Here is a 20,184-nt window from a genome sequence, read left to right on the forward strand (position 1 = left end):
TCTACAGATCCCAAATCCAAATATTCAGTTTTGTGTTTCTTTTTTTTAAATTAATTTTTATTGGAGTATAGTTACTTTACAATGTTGTGTTAGTTTCTTCTGTACAGCGAAGTGAATCAGTTATACGTACACATATGTCCTCTCGTTTTTATATTTCCTTCCCATTTAGGTCACACAAAGCATTGAATAGGGTTTCCTGTGCTATACAGTAGGTTCTCATTAGTTATCTCTTTTATACATAGTAGTGTATATATGTCAATCCCAATCTCCCAACTCATCCCACCCCATCCTTCTGTCCTTGGTATAAGTTTGTGGATACCAAATCTGTGTCTTTATTTCTGCTTTGCAAATAAGTTCATCTTTGCTGGGAAAACTGGACAGCTACATGTAAAAGAATTAAATTAGAACACTCCCTAACACCATACATAAAAATAAACTCAAAACGGATTAAAGACCTAAATGTCAGGACGGACAGTATAGAACTCTTAGAGGAAAACATAGGCAGAACACTCCTTGACATAAATTGTAGCAAGATCTTTTCTGACCCACCTCCTAGAGTAATGAAAATAAAAACAAAAATAAACAAATGGGACCTAATGAAACTTAAAATCTTTTGTACAGCAAAGGAAACCATAAGCAAAATGAAAAGACAACCCTCAGAATGGAAGAAAATATTTGCAAATGAAGTAACGGACAAAGGATTAACCTCCAAAATATACAAACAGCTCATGCAGCTCAGTATCAAAAAAACAAACAACCCAATGAAAAAATGGGCAGAAGACCTAAATAGACATTTCTCTAAAGAAGACATACAGATGGCCAACGAACACATGAAAAGATGCTCAACATGACTAATTATTAGAGAAATGCAAGTCAAAACTACGATGAGGTATCACCTCACACCAGTCAGAACAGCCATCATCAAAAAATCTACAAACAATAAATGCCAGAGAGGAGGTGGAGAAAAGGGAACCCTCCTACACTGTTGGTGGGAATGTAAACTGGTACAGCCACTATGGAGAACAGTATGGAGGTTCCTTAAAAAACTAAAAATAGTTTTTAGTTTGACCATATGACCCAGGAATCCCACTCCTGGACATATACCCAGAGAAAATTAGTTATTGTGTTTCTATTAAGCACTGGTACTATTTTCAGCTGCCTGCTTGACATCTAGGTTTTCTTTAGATACCTCAGACTCGGTATAGCAAAACTAATATCAACATCCACACCATCAAGCCTCTTTCTTTGCCTGTACTCCTTCTCTGTTAATAATAACTCCATTCTCCAAACTAGTCATCCAAGTTGGAAACCTCAGAGGCATCCTGACTCCTTCCCCTTCCTCACCATTTCTATTTAATCATTCACAAAGTTCTATTTAGCACTCTTTACAACTGCTTTAGGAAGGACTCCATCTCTTATCTGGACAATTCCATATGTATCCTTAATTACTCTGCCTACATGCCCCTGGCATTTCACTGTTCTAATCTATCCATGACAAAGCTTCCTGAGTTACCTTTTCATAACACAGACCTGATTACACCATCCCTTACTTTTAATAATTCAGTGGCTTCTCATCCCCTTCTGAATAAAGATTAAATATTTTCTAAGAAAGATAAGGTCCTTACAACCTAACATATTGGCTTCATCTGCCAATGTTACTCAACTCATATTCTACACTCCAGTTGCTGAACTTCTCAAATGCCATGTTCATTTGCAATTCTAGCTGTTATTTACATGTAAAATTCTCTTCATGAAAGCCACTGCAAATTGCAACTCCTTCATGAGCCAGCTCAAGTTTTCCAATCCCCTTAACAGCTAATAATTTCAAAAGCATTTGTATGTAGTTTAACCTGAGCATCTGTGAATATATGTTTTGTGCCCCACATTATTCTATGAACTAGAGCAGAGATTGTCCATTTTATTCATCCTTGCATTCCCAGTATTTTAATGTAGCAGTGGAGGGGCTTGACATATCTACCTTAAAAGGAAATAACAGATAGTTAAAAATACCACATCTTCTCTTTAGACAATATCAACCTCTGGGTAGACAAAACTTTAAGAGTTGTCCTACATACCAGGCCACTAACATTCTAGAAATTTACCTCACGTGTATTCAACAATTATTAAGTACCTACTACGTGCTATCCCCAGGGGGTGGGGTGCGGGTGGAGGGTGGGAAATGACAATAAAAAAATGAATGAGACATAGACATGAAAACCAGGAGTCAGAAAAAGATGGGCTAAAAGTTCACTGCCCTTGAAATCTAAGGCAAATATTAGATCCAAAACTCAACTAGATAAAATTGAAATCCTAGCTCTATATAAAGATTATCTATTGCCAAGTACCACTTGTTACAATAGTTGTGAAACAATAACATCAAATGGAATACATTTTAAAACCTAAACTAAGAAAATGGTGCACTGTAAAGAAGATACAAGAGAAATATCAAATAGGCACGTATAAACTTGATTTCTATTCTTGTTCTACACGAATTTTCTGTGAGAACTAGGATAAATCACTTAACCCTCCCTGGGCCTCATTTTCTCTTCAGTCAAATGGAAATGAGAATAATATCTATCCTACCTACTCCACAGGCTACTAAAAAGCAAGGGAAACAAGAGATGTGCAAATGCCCTGACAAAGAACACAAAATCACTTCATAAATATAAGGTAAGGTTTCAGTTACTAGAATTATGAAACATGTTTGAATGGTTCTTCACAAAGCAAAAAGATGGTACCTCTTTTATTATGTTTGCTTATTTCTGCTGAAGGTAAAATCATGTTCCTCACAAATTTAAAAGCTAGAAGTATGTGATGGAAACTATCTCTAAGGTAGACAAAGCCCACAATTTAAAATTCATTTATTCCTTCACTCATTAATTCAGTCTGTCAACAAATACATACTGAGCGTCAACCATAAACAGAACATTAACAAAAATTATGTGAGGTGTTACAAAAGATTAAACAATATATGAAATGGGACGCTTAAGGTCTAAGAGATTTTCAGAGACATACTGATATGCATATATATCTACTGGAACAAAGAATATACATATGTATATACAAACACATATATTAAGTGACATTTTAAAATTAATACTCATTTCATGTATGACTTATAAAATGTATGTGTAAATAAATATATGAACATGAACAACGAATATTATAGCTCATTAAGCAAAGAGCTGTAGGATTCTTCAGGTCATAGCTATAGCTACAAAAGTAGAAAAACAAAGTATGCAAAGACATTTTTTGCCATTAGTCCTTTCAGCCATGCGTGGAAAAGAATTATCTTCAAAGACAAAAAAAGTAGTTAGACATGTTAATATGCATACATGTGGGAGGAGAGTACAGAGACAGTTCTATAAGTTTTATAATGTAAATCAGCAGAAATATAAAGCCCAGAGACTGAAAGGAAAAAAGGGATCCTCCTATCCCCACAATAGCAAGCACCATGGCAATTAAGAAACTGTTTGTTCATAAAACTCTCAAAATCTTTATGTGGTAAAATCTGTATAAAATTTCCAAGTTAGGAAAGAGTTGAGGAAATTTTTTAAATGTTCTATATTATGCAGTTAAAAATAAGTCAGTGTCTCAGTGGGAAGATGTCTACACCAAATACATTGCTTCTTGGAGTTAGTTATATTTGAGTTAATTTCCATATCACAATTCCTAACCACATTCATCAGTAACTCACTGTGTGCTATTTGCGTCTTACCGTTTATTTGGATCCTTTATCAAGAGCCCTGAAAGCAATGATTTTGCATCTGAAGAGAGTGTTCGAGGAAATTTAATGTCTTCCATTAGAATTAGTTCAAAAAGTTTCTCATGATCCTGGTTGTAGAAAGGTAACCTCCCGCACATCATTTCATACATGACAACCCCAAGGCCCCACCAATCCACGGCTCGGCCATAGTCATTATCTTCTAACACCTAAAAGTGAAACCAGTAAAAGATCAATTTTTACACTTAGCTTTTAAAGCATTATTTATAAAACATAAGATTTTTACATAACCTAGGTAGGCTGTTCTGAGATCTTGACATTTAAATTATGAAGCATCCTACAAAAGATAAAAATCACACCAAATATGTGAAATGTTCAATATATATCCAGAAATGACTGGGTACCAAAAAAGGTATTGCAACAGATTCTTAGTAAATGAATATATGAGTGCCCTAAGGATCAAATGAAAACTATTTGCGTATTTTCATTTAGGCCTACTTAATTTTTCATTCTGGTTCCACTAACATGGACTTTAAGTAACAACTTAGAGCTAAACTGTGATTATAGAGAACATAATGTGTCTACCACATTCTTGTACTGAGAAGAACCAACTACTACAAATCAAACAGTGAAAGATAGGAATAAACAAATGCAATGTACTAGAGAAGAGTCCAGGGCATGACAACCATGAAAATAAATATAAAAACTTTTGGAGGCCCCTACATGTTTAAACTCTTTCAGGAAATATTTAAGCAACAGGTGAATATAAAGATTTACTGTTTGGGTTGTAATAAACTTTGGTATCCAAAGTTTAAGTACCTCACAACAATTTCTATTAAACACAAACAATAAAAATCATGGTCTCAATATTTGTAGGGTATATGACCTTAAATTTATTTCCCAAAACACATTACATGTAAAATGAATTTAGTAAGAAACAATATGCAAGTATAAGTTAGGCTATTAGAGCAACCTGTTCAAACTGAAACATGATGACGCGCCATTTGTCCCAGAAAGGTAAAATTTGCTTTACCTTTCTACTGCATATGTTTCTCATCCAATGGAATTTTCTTTATCTATTTGGATCTTTCAATATTTTATTTTAAGATACTATCTTTGAATAATCTTAAAGCTTATTTTATCTGATCCTCTTAACTTTGGGATAAACAGATCAAGAAAACCATATACATGAAATTAATCAATCAAAAAAATCTTATAATTGATGACATTGGAGAGAATTTGATATAGAACAAAGTAGTACTCATGTTCTAAACTTTCTTAGTTTGAGTTAAGTATGTTGTTGAAGATTACGCCTATGTGACTTTTATTTAAAATTTAACTAATAATTTTGTAAAATGCACATAATATTTTTGACAGCTACACTATGATTACTATAAATACTATGAAAGGCACTTTGGTAGACAGGGTATTTAAAGGTGGAGAATGTAATTTTAAGAAAAAAACTATGTTACCTAAAGATCTATTTAGTAGTGTTTTCAAATGCTACGAAAAGATTTTTTTCTTCCAGTTTTACCAAGACATAATTGACATACAGCTTGATAATTGATATACAGCATGGTATAAGTTTAAGGTGTAAAGCATAATGATTTAACTTATATACATCATGAAATGATTACTACATTAACTTTAATGAACATCTATCATCTCATACAGAAACAGAATTAAAGAATTAGAAAAAAAAATTTCCTTGTGATGAGAACTCAGGGTTTACTCTCTTAACAACTTTCATATGTAACATACAGCATGTTAACCATATTTATCATATTGTACATTACATCCCTAGTATTAATTCAATTGTATCATTGTTTTGTGGCTAAAGACAACTAGAAACTGCATTGGCAATATATAAACATAAGTCCAGTTTCTACATTTTTCCAAAACCCTTTTGTACATAACAAACTAAGCAAGATGTTTTTGGGGAAAACAATAAATTCTAGTTTCTATCTTTAGCCAAAAATATTTAAAATTTCTACTTGTTTGAAATGAGTAATGTGAGAACATATAGAAAACAAGAAACAACTTGAAGTAGAAGGAATTCTACTTGTGTACTTAAAGGAAATGCTGTATATATAATTTTTAAATACCAGTGACTTTTGAATCTCTCCCACATCAAATTAGTAGAATGTGCTGTTTGTAGGCCTTTATCTAATAGATGCAAGATTTTACCTAATAACAAATTTTTTTAAATCTAAGTAACCTTTTACTGCATTCCTACAACAGCAACAAAACAGTGGTACATACAATAAAGAGCCAAATGTAGCTTTTAACCTCTTTTTTCATAAAACCATAAAAAGCATAAAAGCTGGATTAACTGCCTCCCGAACCCACATTTCACCAGCCGGGTTCTCATCCCCAGCTGGCAAAACTGGCAATCCTTTATTTTTGTTTAAATACCTGGTTTGCAGCCAGCAGGGAAAGTGAGTACATAAAAAAAGGGTTTTATTTTTGAAGAGAAATAAGCAACTGAAAAATAAAACTGCATTGTAAAAAAATCTGCTTGATAAAATAAAATACATTTTATTTAGCTTTGTAACACGAACACTGATTCTCAAGATATGTGGTTTTGCTTTTGAACATACGAGCTTTAATTGAAATATACATACATAATGTTACAGTTAGAGCTGTTTGCTATATTACTTTGTACTAAACAAATCTGATGTAATGTATTATCTTACTGACATGTAAAACTTAGGCAATGTTGAGGAGAAAATACCCCAACAACTCAGCCAGGCCTCTTTATCTAAGAGTCTTTGCTATCAATTAAAAAGAAAGATGTCTGTTCAACTCCTACCTCAAGACAGCTGGAATATGAAATACACAAGAAATAAAAATAAAAGTGATTATAATATTCCACATGTGGCTATATAATAAAAAACATGTTACCACTGTTCATACAATGGCTTTTCTCTTTCCTTACATCTAAATTATTTCAAAATACAATACTTTGAAATAATGTAGAAATTCCAGAGTGAAATTAAAATCCACAGCCTAGTAATATAAAAAATTTACATTCTTTAACCTAAGAGTTGCAATTCCTTCTGGTTACCTCTGACAATTTTTTTTCCCTAGCAAAAAGGCTAATTTACTTCATGGTTATCATGAGGATTGATCCAACCAGTAGGATAAATGGTAATGTAGAGGTACAACGATGGTAAGTTACATTTCAACTCCATTAAAATGCAATTTATCATATAATCTAGATATAAATGCAGGTCAAAACCTGCTCCTAAAGAAATAATCCACTGAAAGACTTATCCTGAAGAATTAAACTAAAGACAGTGTCTGTTTTCCATGAAATCAATGTCACTAATGTTTAAACTAAAATTAACTTTAAATATGAATGCAGACATTTAGTATTTCCTTCTGCACCTACTGTCCTCTGTAACCGTAGATATAGCTTCACTTTATAAGCACATTTAACACAAATGTCCAAACAGAGATAAAGAACAAGTGAGGATTTGGAACACTAAAAGAATGTAAATGTTAACAAATGACAAGAGGTCATATCAATAAACACCCCAACAGAGCACAAGCTCTAGGAAAAAAGGCTTAGTTTCAATGTTTCCACTACAAGCCAGAGATTGCTTCACTTTATGATATAATAAAATCTAAGACTCAAGGAAGTCACAGCATGTTATCAATTACTCTTAAATGTTCTGGCAATATTTGATTAATATTTGATAACATTTAATGTAGATACTTCTACTTATCAAAACCCAGATGAGTTTTAAAAAATCACCATGAACAGCTCTTGAATGGTTACTAATTTCAAAGAATGACATTAAATAATAAATTATATATTTTAAAATGATACCATCAATTAAAGTTCCCAATGTAAAAATCTGGCTACTGGGTACTTTCAAAAAACATACTCATTTCAATATTCTTTACCAATTAAGATTTACTGGGAAGCTGAAGGAACACCTTCCTCCCTCAGCTTGTTCGCCAGGCCACACAATGCACTCAAGGCAAGCAGTTATGAGGAGGCTATGTATGCCCTGGAGTGGCTTACTGTTCAATCAATAATCCTGACAGAACAGATGGGGGAAAAAATTAAACATCTAAACAAACTGTCTGTACACCTATGTTGTGAAACTAAACTGCGAACTTGGATGAACCAATTTACCGCTAATTCAAAAACATTTTTTTCTGGTAACCTTATACTTCAGGTAACTTATATGTGTGTTTTATATATAAACACACATTTATATACTTTATAATTTACAAAAATCCTTTAATATTCCTAACATCACAGGAATTTGCTAAAAAAATGAACTACAAATCTTCTAATTCAGATTCTAAAATGTACTGCAGCTTCAGTGGAACTATATATTTCATAAGAATTATGAATTCATGGTTTATTGGTATTTTATTCATAAATATATACTTTATATCCAGTTTTCAACCACTCTAATTCTAAAGAGACTGAAACTGTAAGTGCCATTTGTTCTGAATTAAGATGCTGTAAGCTTTATGGCTACCTCCTAGCATGCAGACACAAGTACTTGCATGCAGCTAACATCGTACTTTCAAAAGCATTCTCTGCCTAGAACAGGCAACATTCCTGATAAGGAGAAAAGCTAAATGGATACAATACTGGTGATTAAATCATACTTACGTGTATCTTCCCAGGGATTTCTATACTTCCCTTTTATCCTGAAGCAATAAACAATATGGGATTCTAAGAAACTGGGTCTTTGTAACCAAAGTAAAAATGGCCATTGTAAAACACTATAGGTAATCACTAGTGTTCCCAGTTAGGGTTAGTTTTGTATATGTTCTTATGTTGCAGAGAATTTAAAATTAAACTCTGTGCTTAAATTAGGATCATTCCAAAGTACTGAATGCAAATATTCTGATTGTTAAAACCAAACGACTATATAACACTGAAAAGAACTTTAGGTGAAAAATAGCTACTATAAGAACTGACAGAACTCTAGGGAAGTAAAAGCTGCTACTTATAAATATTGAGAGAGATTAACATTGAACTAAAAATATCATTTTTCTTCATATTTAAACAATACCCAATGAGATTTTTTTTTACTATGAAATTTTTTTTAAATTGAAATATAGTTGATTTACAATGTTGTATTAGTTTCAGGTGTATAGCAAAATGGGATGGTTTTAATATTATCCAGAACAGTATGAACAGTCAGCCAACTCATGACAGAATTTCTTAAATATAAATTCTAACTATAAAGCAGACAACTTCTGTCTGAACTAATCACTGTGCTCATTTACTTAATTTTCCCCTTAATATTGGTGATGAGACCTTTTTAGAACCATCAGAAAGATGAAGGTTTTCAAAAACACCTCAAGAGGGTAATTGTTACATGAATCATTAACAATTAAATAAAATATTAGGAATGTATACAGTTTTGGGAAAGCTACTAAAATAACTTTTAATTTTTACAAAAAGTTTAGATTTTGAGATTTAGTTTCATAATCTGTTAGAACCAGTAGAATTTTGTCCAAGGGTATGCAAAATGCAATTATGTGTGCTACTATTTTTATCTACAGATGAAATGTACAAACATATATAACTTTGACCTCATTCATTTATTTTAGGATCCCCTAAAGAGAATATTGATAGAGCCCATAAAATTTTTTTTCATTTATTCTTTGTTGTATTTTAAATAAATAAATAAAATTCCACTTAGTACTCTTAAATCGAGTTTGGTTCTAACTACTCCCCCCATGTATACTACCCTCCACACTACAAACTACCTTCACCCTTAATTTACATGATTCTCTCAACCCATTCTGAAGAAGTTATTGTATACTTTTGGTCTTTCATTTACATAGAATTTAATTTCCATTTGTGCTATTCTCTACATAGAATCACAATGACTTTAAGCAAATCTTTGTATCAAAATAGTTATCAAGGACTTCCCTGGTGGCTCAGTGGTTAAGAATCCGCCTGCCAATTCAGGGACATGGGTTCAAGCCCTGGTCCAGGAAGATCCCACATGCCGCGGAGCAACTAAGCCCATGTACCACAACTACTGAGCCTGCACTCTAGAGCCCGCGTGCCACAACTACTGAAGCCCTTGCACCTAGAGCCCGTGCTCTGCAACAAGTCACTGCAATGAGAAGCCCGCGCACCACAAAGAAGAGTAGCCCCAGCTCACTACAGCTAAAGAAAGCCCATGTGCAGCAATGAACACCCAATGGAGCCAAAAATAAATAAATAAAATAAATAAATTTTAAAAATAGTTATCAAAATATTCTTGTCTATTTCAGATTTTGTCAAAATACATATTATAAAAGATATTAAACCTAGTAGGCTTCAAAAGAAAAGTGAATAAAATGATACCAAGTAAATGTTTTCCAAAAATGAGGTTCTGAAAACTAGGAATACATCAAAAAAATCCATTTTCAGCCACTGAAAAACAGTATTTTACACATATGAAATAAAATTACATACACTTTTTTCCTGAACAGCAACCATGACTAGATACTACGTATTTTCCAACAATCAAGTCATTTTTTGCAACCTTCTTGTTAGTTCTAACTTGATTATCAAATAATTTTTATTTTTACACTATTACAGAAGTGCATTTCTCTAGGTTTCCAAAACCACCTTATTCAACCTTCCCCATCTGTCACCATCTGCTTCTTTTTAGCATGTACTTTTTGTGTGATCACATAAGCATGTGAAAAATAACTAACATTCAGATGATTATCTGCTGGTACATTTGAGGACTGGGCATAATAAAAGTGAACTGCCAAAACGTACTTAACACTTTTAATTTTGTTGGGTCTTGCATGTAAGCTACATTTGATTTTCAAACTGTTTTACAGTTGGAAAGTTGATCAGGTACTGCTAACTCAAGAGCAAAGCTGAGACTCTAAATAATTAGCACTGCATAAAAGGATGGTTTGGATTCAATGAGAGCCAAGTCAAATAATAAAATTTAACAGTAAGATTTTATATGTGATTTCTAATTTCTTTATAATTTCTAGGCATGAAAATATAGTAAAGATTATGAAAACAAAATCCCCTCAAAATATCTTATAGTCCATAATATATGGCAGGTCAAATTTATTTCCTTCTAATACAAGAAAGAGCAAAAACACTTTAAAACTATATATACTAATGAATTTTTAGAGATGTAGCACACTAAATGTATAGTTTATATGCCTGCTAGGACTGTATCTCTGCAACCTCTTTTAAAAAAGACACGATTTTTTTCCCTTTAATAATAAAGGTCTATAATTCTTCATCAAAAGAAGAGAACAAATACTTTAAAAATACTTTTTTTTCAACAAATGGCATTTTTATACTATAAAACTTTTCTTTTCCTGGTGGTCTTTGCCACAAGAAAAAACTTAAGTTCATTTAAAACTAAAGTTTATTTAAAAATCAGCTATGAGCCTGAGATATAGTACAGTTAATATATCAGCTTTGAACCGATTTCTAACAGTCTTTTTGAAGTATCTTTTAAATACCCTTCAACCATCTTTAAACAGCAAAGCATTCCTACCAGATTAAAAGTCTAAGGACGGGGGGCTTCCCTGGTGGCGCAGTGGTTGGGAGTCCGCCTGCCGATGCAGGGGATGCGGGTTCGTGCCCCGGTCTGGGAGGATCCCGCATGCCGCGGAGCGGCTGGGCCCGTGAGCCATGGCCGCTGGGCCTGTGCGTCCGGAGCCTGTGCTCCGCAGCGGGAGGGGCCGCAGCGGTGGGAGGCCCGCGTACCATAAAAAAAAAAAAAAAAAAAAAGTCTAGGGACGTCCCTAGCGGTCCAGTGGTTAGGACTCTGTGCTTCCACTGCAGGGGGCACGAGTTCCATCCCTGGTCGGGAAACTAACATCCCCCATGCCATGCAGTGCAGCCAAAACAAACAAACAAACAAACAAAAAAGAAAACAAAAAACAGTTTAAAAGGTAAAGGATGCCACTGCTAGATGAATGATAGGTTGCAGAAAGATCTCTCCATAATGGGTAAACAAGTCTTCTATAAGAAGAGAAGAAGGGAAAATATTGACAATGAGCCCTTCAAAAGAGAAGCAGTGCTCAGGCACATATTCCAAGTCTGATAAACAGCTACTAATCAAGAAAAGTCTGGCATTAATAATGGTATGAACTAGAAATTGCAAGGTTCAAAGAAAGTGAGAGATACCATCTGAAGTAAAGGGAAGAGGCTAGTTTTGGCTCTTGCCAATCCCTCTCTAACTCTGACCATCTATATCTGATCACATTATTGCCCTGCTCTTAGTTCAAAAGCGATTTTTCCTTGTCCATGAGATCAAATCTAAACTCTTTTGCATTCTGATCCCAATCTATGTGTCCAGCCTCCTCTCAGTCTGCTCCCTCTTTACTGTCACCAGACCCTCCCACCACCCTTCCTTTTCCTCACCACGCTGTAAATAATTCTAGTAAAGCAATTATTTTCTTGCACAGTAATGATTATTTTCCATATCCTATCACCTTAGTAAATATAGCAAGCTACTTGAGGACAAAAACCATTTCATATGATCTTTGTATTCCCAGCACCTAACAGAATGCATGATACCTAATAAATAGTCAATAAATATTTCTTTAATGAATGAATGAGTGTCCTTCAGTGAAATGGTCCATATCAGAGACCAGAAAAAAGGACATAAATTCTTGTTTTTAAAAGTAAGAGTAAAGTTACCCTGATTTAACAAAATGCAGTGTTGGACACAAATACTTAGAATATAAAAATATAACTGCATGAGGGCTTCCCTGGTGGCGCAGTGATTGAGAGTCCGCCTGCCGATGCAGGGGACACGGGTTCGTGCCCCAGTCCGGGAAGATCCCATGTGCCACGGGGCGGCTGGGCCCGTGAGCCATGGCCGCTGAGCCTGTGCGTCCGGAGCCTGTGCTCCGCAACGGGAGAGGCCACAACAGTGAGAGGCCCGCGTACCGCAAAAAAAAAAAAAAAAAAAAAAAAAAAAAAAAAAAAAAATATATATATATATATATATATATATATATATATATAACTGCATGAGAAGTTAGTTGTTTCAAGATTTGTCATCCTCAGATAGTAACCACAATGCCACTCTCCCCTGTAAAAACAAGGTGTCAAGATTTTAATTATGAATCAACATCTATCAGACATGGGGTATATAAACTTCTTTTAAAGACCAGACTTCTGCATCATTTTTTTTAAAGGTATACAGAAAGGTTTTCTTACGAGTCTTTAAAAAGAAATTGACAATAGAATTGTAAACTTTCTATTTAGAAACAATTGGACTCTTCTTGCATTAGATTCTTGGTTTTGTTCTTCAGTTGATGACATTTGCATATAAAACAATATCTTTGTTTCTTAGGAGATCATCTCCTTCTGAAATGAGATGTATTTATCTTCTACAGAAATAATTTCCCCTAATCGTGACACAACTAATTTTGTTATTCTAAATATGGGATATCATCAGCCATGGTAAATGTATATAGCAAGGGCAATTGGAACTCCAGAGAAACAAAGATTTGTTTTTCATGACATTCACAAAAACAATCCTTTTCTAGAAAATGTAATCTTGTATTTGAATAAACAAGAAACAACATTTCTAAACTTTTACCTAATTCAGCTACAAAAATGGAAAATTTTAAACTCCAGATTTCATAGCAGAAAAAATGTTATTTCTGGCAGCCCTTGATAAAATAATATTTGGAAATTGACTGTGAAAAATACTGCTAATATTTCAAATTACTAGCATTTATTTACAGTAACTCAACATTCTTGAAATGTAAGTTTAATCTCTGACTGAAAAGAACTATTGTAATAATAAACTGGCATTAGTTACTATATGTATAGGAATGCTAGTATCATTCTGAATGTATTCTTATTTCCTAATTCTTTTGATTACCTTTTGCTGTTGAGCATTTACAAAGCATCTATTTTATTTATTTATTTGTTTGTTTGTTTGTTTGTTTTTTTGCGGTACGTGGGCCTCTCACTGTTGTGGCCTCTCCCGTTGCGGAGCACAGGCTCCAGACGCGCAGGCTCAGTGGCCATGGCTCACGGGCCCAGCCGCTCCGTGGCATGTGGGATCTTCCCGGACCGGGGCACGAACCCGTGTCCCCTACATCGGCAGGCAGACTCTCAACCACTGCACCACCAGGGAAGCCCCAAAGCATCTATTTTAAAATTGACAATTATTTACATCTATAAGTGGCCTTGAAATAGTGACTTTTTTGGGCCATGATGTGTGTGGTTAAAAAAGTAAAAATAGGCTTTATAAGATGAACCTAGTTAGAATCCTGATTCTATCTCTACCACCTCCTAGCTGTGCACAGTAAGTCCCCTACATACGAACAAGTTCCATCCCGAGAGTGTGTTTTAAGTCCAACAAAGTTAGCTTAGGTACCCAACTAACACAATTGGCTACATAGTACTGTACTGTAATAGGTCTACAATAGTTTTCACACAAATAATACATACAAAACAAGCAAACACAAAAAATAAAGAAAACATTTTTAATCTTACAGTACAGTACCTTGAAAAGTACAGTAGTACAGTACAACACCTGGCATACAGGAGTTGGCATCGAGTGAACAGGCAAGAAGAGTTACTGACTGGAGGAGGGAGAGGAGGTGGGAGATGGTAGAGCTGAAGGATCGTCAGCAATAGGAGACGGAGGGCAAGCTGCAATTTCACTCATGTCTGATGTTGATGGAACACGCGTTCGCATCTTTGAAAGTTCGCAACTTGAAGATTCATATGTAGGGGACTTACTGTACAGATTACATTAGAAAAATTCTGATCCTCAGTTCCCTCACCTTTAAAAAAATAGGTTTTCTATAACAAAAGGTTATTCCAAATATGTAATGTACTATATATATAGCATGTGGCACATAATACATGTTCAATAAATAGTTATCTTCATCCATCAAAGATTAATGCCTCCCTGTTTGGCTCTAGCCTCACTAACCTTGTTGGAGTTTGAGGGAAGAACTGAACTTGTTCTGCCTCACAGTTTTTATACTAGCTGCTCTCTGTGTTTGGAAAGCTCTTCCCGTCTATTTTTACAATAGTTGCCTCTTAGCATTCAGGTCTCTGATTAAACCTCACTTTCCCTGAACATTCTATCTGTAGAAGATTATATTTTCCAAAGACAGATGTAACAGTATCTCCCATCTCACATGCTCTTTTACAATATAGAGGTGGGGTCTATGTCACTACCCCTTAAATATGTGTAGGCTTAGGAATTCTAAACCAATAAGCATATGACAGAAATGAAGTGCAGTTCCTGAAACAAAGCCATAAAAGGGGATTCACAGAGAAATGTTCATAGCAGCATTATCAGCCAAAACCTGGAAGCAACCCAAATGTCCATCAGCAGCTGAATGGATAAATAAAATGTGTTTATGTTCATACAATAGAATATTCTTTGGTCATAAAAAGGAATGAAGTATCAATAACATGCTGAAGCATGGATGAATCTTGAAAACATACTAAGTAAAAGAAGCCAGACACAAGAGGCCACATATTGTATGATTCCATTTATGTGAAATGTCCAGAACAAGCACATCTACAGAGACAGAAAGTAGATTAGTAGTTGTCTGGGATGAGGGGAGATAGGGGAGGAACTAATGTGTATGGGGTTTCTTTGTTGTAGTGATGAAAATATTCTGGGGCTTCCCTGGTGGCGCAGTGGTTGAGAGTCCGCCTGCCTATGCAGGGGACGCGGGTTTGTGCCCCGGTCTGGGAGGATCCCACGTGCCGCGGAGCGGCTGGGCCCGTGAGCCATGGCCGTTGAGCCTGCGCGTCCGGAGCCTGTGCTCCTCAACGGGAGAGGCCGCAACAGTGAGAGGCCCACATACCGCAAAAAAAAAAAAAAAAAAAAAAGAAAATATTCTGGAATTAGACAGTGGTGATGATTACACAACTGTGAACATACTAAAAACCACTACTGTGCACTTTAAAAGGCGGAATTTATGGTATGTGATAACAAAATTTTAAAAAATATACTATGAAGAGAAATTTTCAAAAACCAATGAAACATGTCTTCATGGTTTGCTAGGTTTTAGAAAAATGGAAACAGTTTCTAAACTGTTCCCTAGGACGTTCACTTTTAGAACCCACAGCCAAAATAGTCTGGCTACCCTGAAGCCACCAGTATGAGGAAACCAGGCCACTTGGAGAAGCTGAGGCTTTTGAGAGCCCTGTAAGGTACCAGTTGAGAGCCAGCATTAACTGTCAGACACAGAAAGAGGGAAGCTTCCAGATTCCAGCCTCCAACCAGAGTCACCCCCTGCCGTGCCCCGTGTACCATGGATCAGTCATTCCTGCTGTCCTGACTCAGAACCTTCAATCACATAAAATGGTTAGGTTTTGCAGTGGTCTGTTTTGTAGTAATAGTAATGAGAACACTACCTAACACATCCACCACACCACAACCTCCCTTTATCTAGCTTCTTTTCCTTCATGACACATCTTCATCGCATGACATTGTTATAAATATTTTTTTATTCTGTCTCCCTCCACCAGAAGTGAGTTCCCTGAGAGCAGGGTCCTTTGTGTCTTGTTCATATAAACACACCACCCAGAAAAATACCCAGTATATAGTAGATGAATAATATATAATTGCTTGAATAAACAAATTAATGAATTAGTATTGAATCCTCAGCATGGGGAGGGCACTAGTTGAAGCTTGCTTTGGTTTGGCATGATTTCCAAAATATAGCTACTGTCATTTCATTAACTCTCCCAATGAAATACTTCCCAATAACTAAGTATGAAAACCCGCACTATTACAAATACAAATTATCACTGTTTCTTTGTTTCTAAGGAAAATCCAAGGTGGTTTATAAAACTGTTCACATTCTTGCTGTAGTCATTCACTTATTCTATTTTAATAAATGAAATAAAATAGGCATAATCAAGAAATAAAACACACATGGCCAAGAAATAAAAATGGACTTTATTGTAGTTACCAGTATCCTTGTACTGATATAGTTTATAAAGTTTAACTTATATATATTTTTGCCCTAGAATACCATGTTGAACAAGTGGGAGCAAAACAGATTTGATTCATGTTGAAATCCAGGTCAAAGTAGTAGACACTGCTATTTTTTTTAATGCTTAAATGGTTTACTTTGCAAAACATTGTATCAGTGTTATTTTTTTCTATGAATGGAAACATAGCCTACCTCTGGTGCCAGATATTCTGGTGTACCACAGAACGTCTTCATGGTGGCTGCATCTGTGATCCCTTCTTTGCAAAGTCCAAAATCTGTAATTTTTATGTGGCCATCTTTATCCAGCATCAAGTTCTCCAACTGTGTAGTAACAAAGATAACATAATTTGTTCTATAGTCTTCAAAATAGGAAAATACTGTTTTGAAAAATAATTGAATGTTGGCTAAGATATTTCGGAAAGAGGACACAGAGTTAATAGAACTTTTCAGTACTGACAAACCCTGTAGCTTCCTAACTCATGTGTAATAAGAAACATTTAATCAAATACTTCACAATAATAAATTGATTTTTAAACCCATAAGAGTAAGAGCTGTTATTGTATAAGTTCTGAGAAGTAAAGCCTAATTAACTTCCCAAAGCAAACATTAATCCTCTTTTTTCCTGTTTAAAATAAATTGTGATCTAAACAATCCCAAAGAGACAAGCATCTCCTTCTGGATATATGCAGATGGTTTTCAACCATTTCTCTTGGGAGTCTAGTGCTACTCTAAAATATTCACTTACAGAAATGTTTCTTTGGTAGTGGTTATAAATCAAACCTAAATCTTGTTTTGTAAGGTAAGGCAATATCCTCTTTTGCAGTTCTTTGTAATAAAGAACTACCAACCCTTTTACACATAAAAAGAATATGTTAAGTCAAACATTCAACAGTTAATGAAAACATATAGCACAGGTATTATGAAGTTGGAATATCTTTGAATCCATTAATACAAAAAGAACAATCTTGAAGACGTGACCAAACAGTAAGATCATCTGCCTCAAGCGAAAATTATGAAATGCAAGGGGGAAAAGAGTTTGTGCAAAGCCAATGCAATTAAAAATAGTAACAATAACTGATCTTTTTCTTCCAATTTGAACCTAAAGTTACAATTATCATCATGCAGAGATACATGTGAGTTCTGAGCTGTAACCTTATAGTCTTATATATAGATGGGGCCCCTAATCTTGCTCAGCCATATAGATATAACCTAAAGGAATACACAGAAATGCATTCACAAAAAACACGTGAAAAAAAATAGTAGCAGGATGAATAATAATTAACTTACTTAAGGAGTAGATCATTATTCTACTCCTTAACATAATGATGTATGAAAGTGCCTACCCAAACTCTGAAGTCAGTATCAAATTCAAAATAGAACTCCATATAAGAACATAAACAGACAACAATCATATAAAGTGTGATGTGGTATATACTCTGTCATATTATCCAGTGTCTTATAAACCAGAAACTAAATACAGTTAAGCAAGTTGTGCTCAGTGAAGGAAAGCTCAGAGTACACGTAAGCCCTTAAGTATAGAACTTAAATGTGCTACCCAACTGAACTCAACGCTCAATATGTTTCATGTACTGCATAGACTTCAGAGAAGTGAGTCTGTTTTTGACTTGTCTACAGAGAGCTGAATGAACCCTAAATGTATTGCTAAACCTTTCAAAAATGAAAGTTCTCTTATTTTATCTAAATTCAGAGACACTGCATCTTCCTCATGATTCTCTACTAACTGGACCCCAAAATCAAACCCAATTTCCACAAATGGCAGTAAGTTCTAAATGCGGAAACCAATCAGAAACATCAAGAATCTCTGTCTACTTCTCTTTCTGCCTTGAAAACCCTTCTCTTCTTTCTGCTTCTGATTTTCTCCCCTTTTTCCTTCTCTTTCAAACAACACTCCCTTCTTCCTCCTGCTCCTACCTTGCCATAACAAGAAAGAGAAGTATACACTAGAGTGTCTGTTGTTTTGTTGAAGGAAAATATATATGCTCTTTTCTTAACTTTTAAAAATATGCTTATTGTTCTAACATATGAATACATCGTAACATATAAAAGCAAAACCAAATTAAGTTCTTAAAATACTATAATATCTTTTATAATACACAAAAATTCTTATAAAAACGTTAAATAATACATAATAATATTGAACAAAATGTGTTTGGTGTATATTATGTCAATTCACTTTATGTGCTTTACATGCAAAGTGAAACATGATAATATGCGCTAATGTGCTAATTCTCCACATTTTGACGAGACTATTTTGAAGTAGATAGATACAGAAGTATCAAAACATATAAATACTGTTTTTAATACCAATGAGTACATACATTTTTAAAAATCCCGATTCATACCTAATTCTCTAATCTCATATCTCATTTCCAAGATACCAAGGGTTGAGGGATGAGTAATGAAATGAGATGCAGGGACAGGGTTTGAGTGAAGAATAGGAACAGGATGAAAGTGACCAAGAGTCCCAGTTTACCTAGAACTGAGGGGGGTTCCCAGGATGCAGGACTTTAAAGTTCTACAACTGGGGAAGTTCTAGGCAAAACAGGACAGTTGATCATTCTACTTGTTTTATAAATCAGCTTAATTACAATGATATAGTCAGAAATAAGGTCAGCCTACGGGATGACTGTGAGAGATGGGGTAAAGGTCACCATAATGGGGATAAGGTAGCATATTGCATAGGAGGCAGTAGAGAGCAATGTGCATAAGATTATGGAGTCAAGTCAGAGAACTTAAACGTAAATTCAAGTTTTATCTCTTACTGTGTAACCTTGTGCGTGCTGCTGATATCTATGTGCCTCAACTTCATCTATAACACAGAGTAAATAACAGTAACGATCCAATGTGATTGTTTTGAGAATTAAATAAGATACTGAATGTAGAACTTAATCAATAAATGTATTGATCATTTATTAAACATGGAGAGTTTAATGGCTGATTTATAAATTATCAAAATGGTGTGTGCTCTTCTATACAAGAGCAAAGTTCAGAAATGGAACCCTATAAAACACTTTTGTCAGCTCAGTGACTTCATTAAAAACACTTTTTTTTTTTTTTTGCGGTACGTGGGCCTCTCACTGTTGTGGCCTCTCCCACTGCGGAGCACAGGCTCCGGATGCGCAGGCTCAGCGGCCAAGGCTCACGGGCCCAGCTGCTCCGCGGCATGTGGGATCTTCCCGGACCAGGGCACGAACCCGTGTCCCCTGCATCGGCAGGCGGACTCTCAATCACTGAGCCACCAGGGAAGCTCCCCAAAAACACTTTTTAATATGCAACAATTTCTTTTGAATAAACAAAACAAATATTTTACAATTTTTGAGCCAGTTATTTTATAATGGTGTCCACCTTCTTCCATCAATTATTTTTCTTCTCTCACCATCCTGAAATGTCATTTTGCTGAGCATGAATAACAAAAACAACTTGTCCATCAGTATGAACAACAGTCAGAGATACATCACCTTAAAAAAGTGATATCCCCAAATCTAATC

The 20,184-nt window shown here is 34.9% G+C and overlaps 1 protein-coding gene across 4 annotated transcripts in view; it reads right to left on the reverse strand.

The window, feature by feature from the left end:
* AKT3 (AKT serine/threonine kinase 3) overlaps positions 1 to 20,184 on the reverse strand; it is a 379,096-nt gene that overhangs the window by 78,802 nt on the left and 280,110 nt on the right. For all 4 annotated transcript variants that reach the window (XM_081216479.1, XM_081216481.1, XM_081216480.1 and 1 more), the window contains exons 9-10: positions 16,868 to 16,996; positions 3,719 to 3,933 (exon numbers count right to left, since the gene is read on the reverse strand). In XM_081216479.1, the coding sequence (XP_081072605.1) occupies positions 3,719 to 3,933; positions 16,868 to 16,996 (344 nt within the window). The remainder of the gene's footprint in view (positions 1 to 3,718; positions 3,934 to 16,867; positions 16,997 to 20,184) is intronic.

Source organism: Mesoplodon bidens (assembly GCF_964165515.1).
Source record: "Mesoplodon bidens genome assembly, chromosome: 2".
In the NCBI taxonomy this organism is placed as follows: domain Eukaryota; kingdom Metazoa; phylum Chordata; class Mammalia; order Artiodactyla; family Ziphiidae; genus Mesoplodon; species Mesoplodon bidens.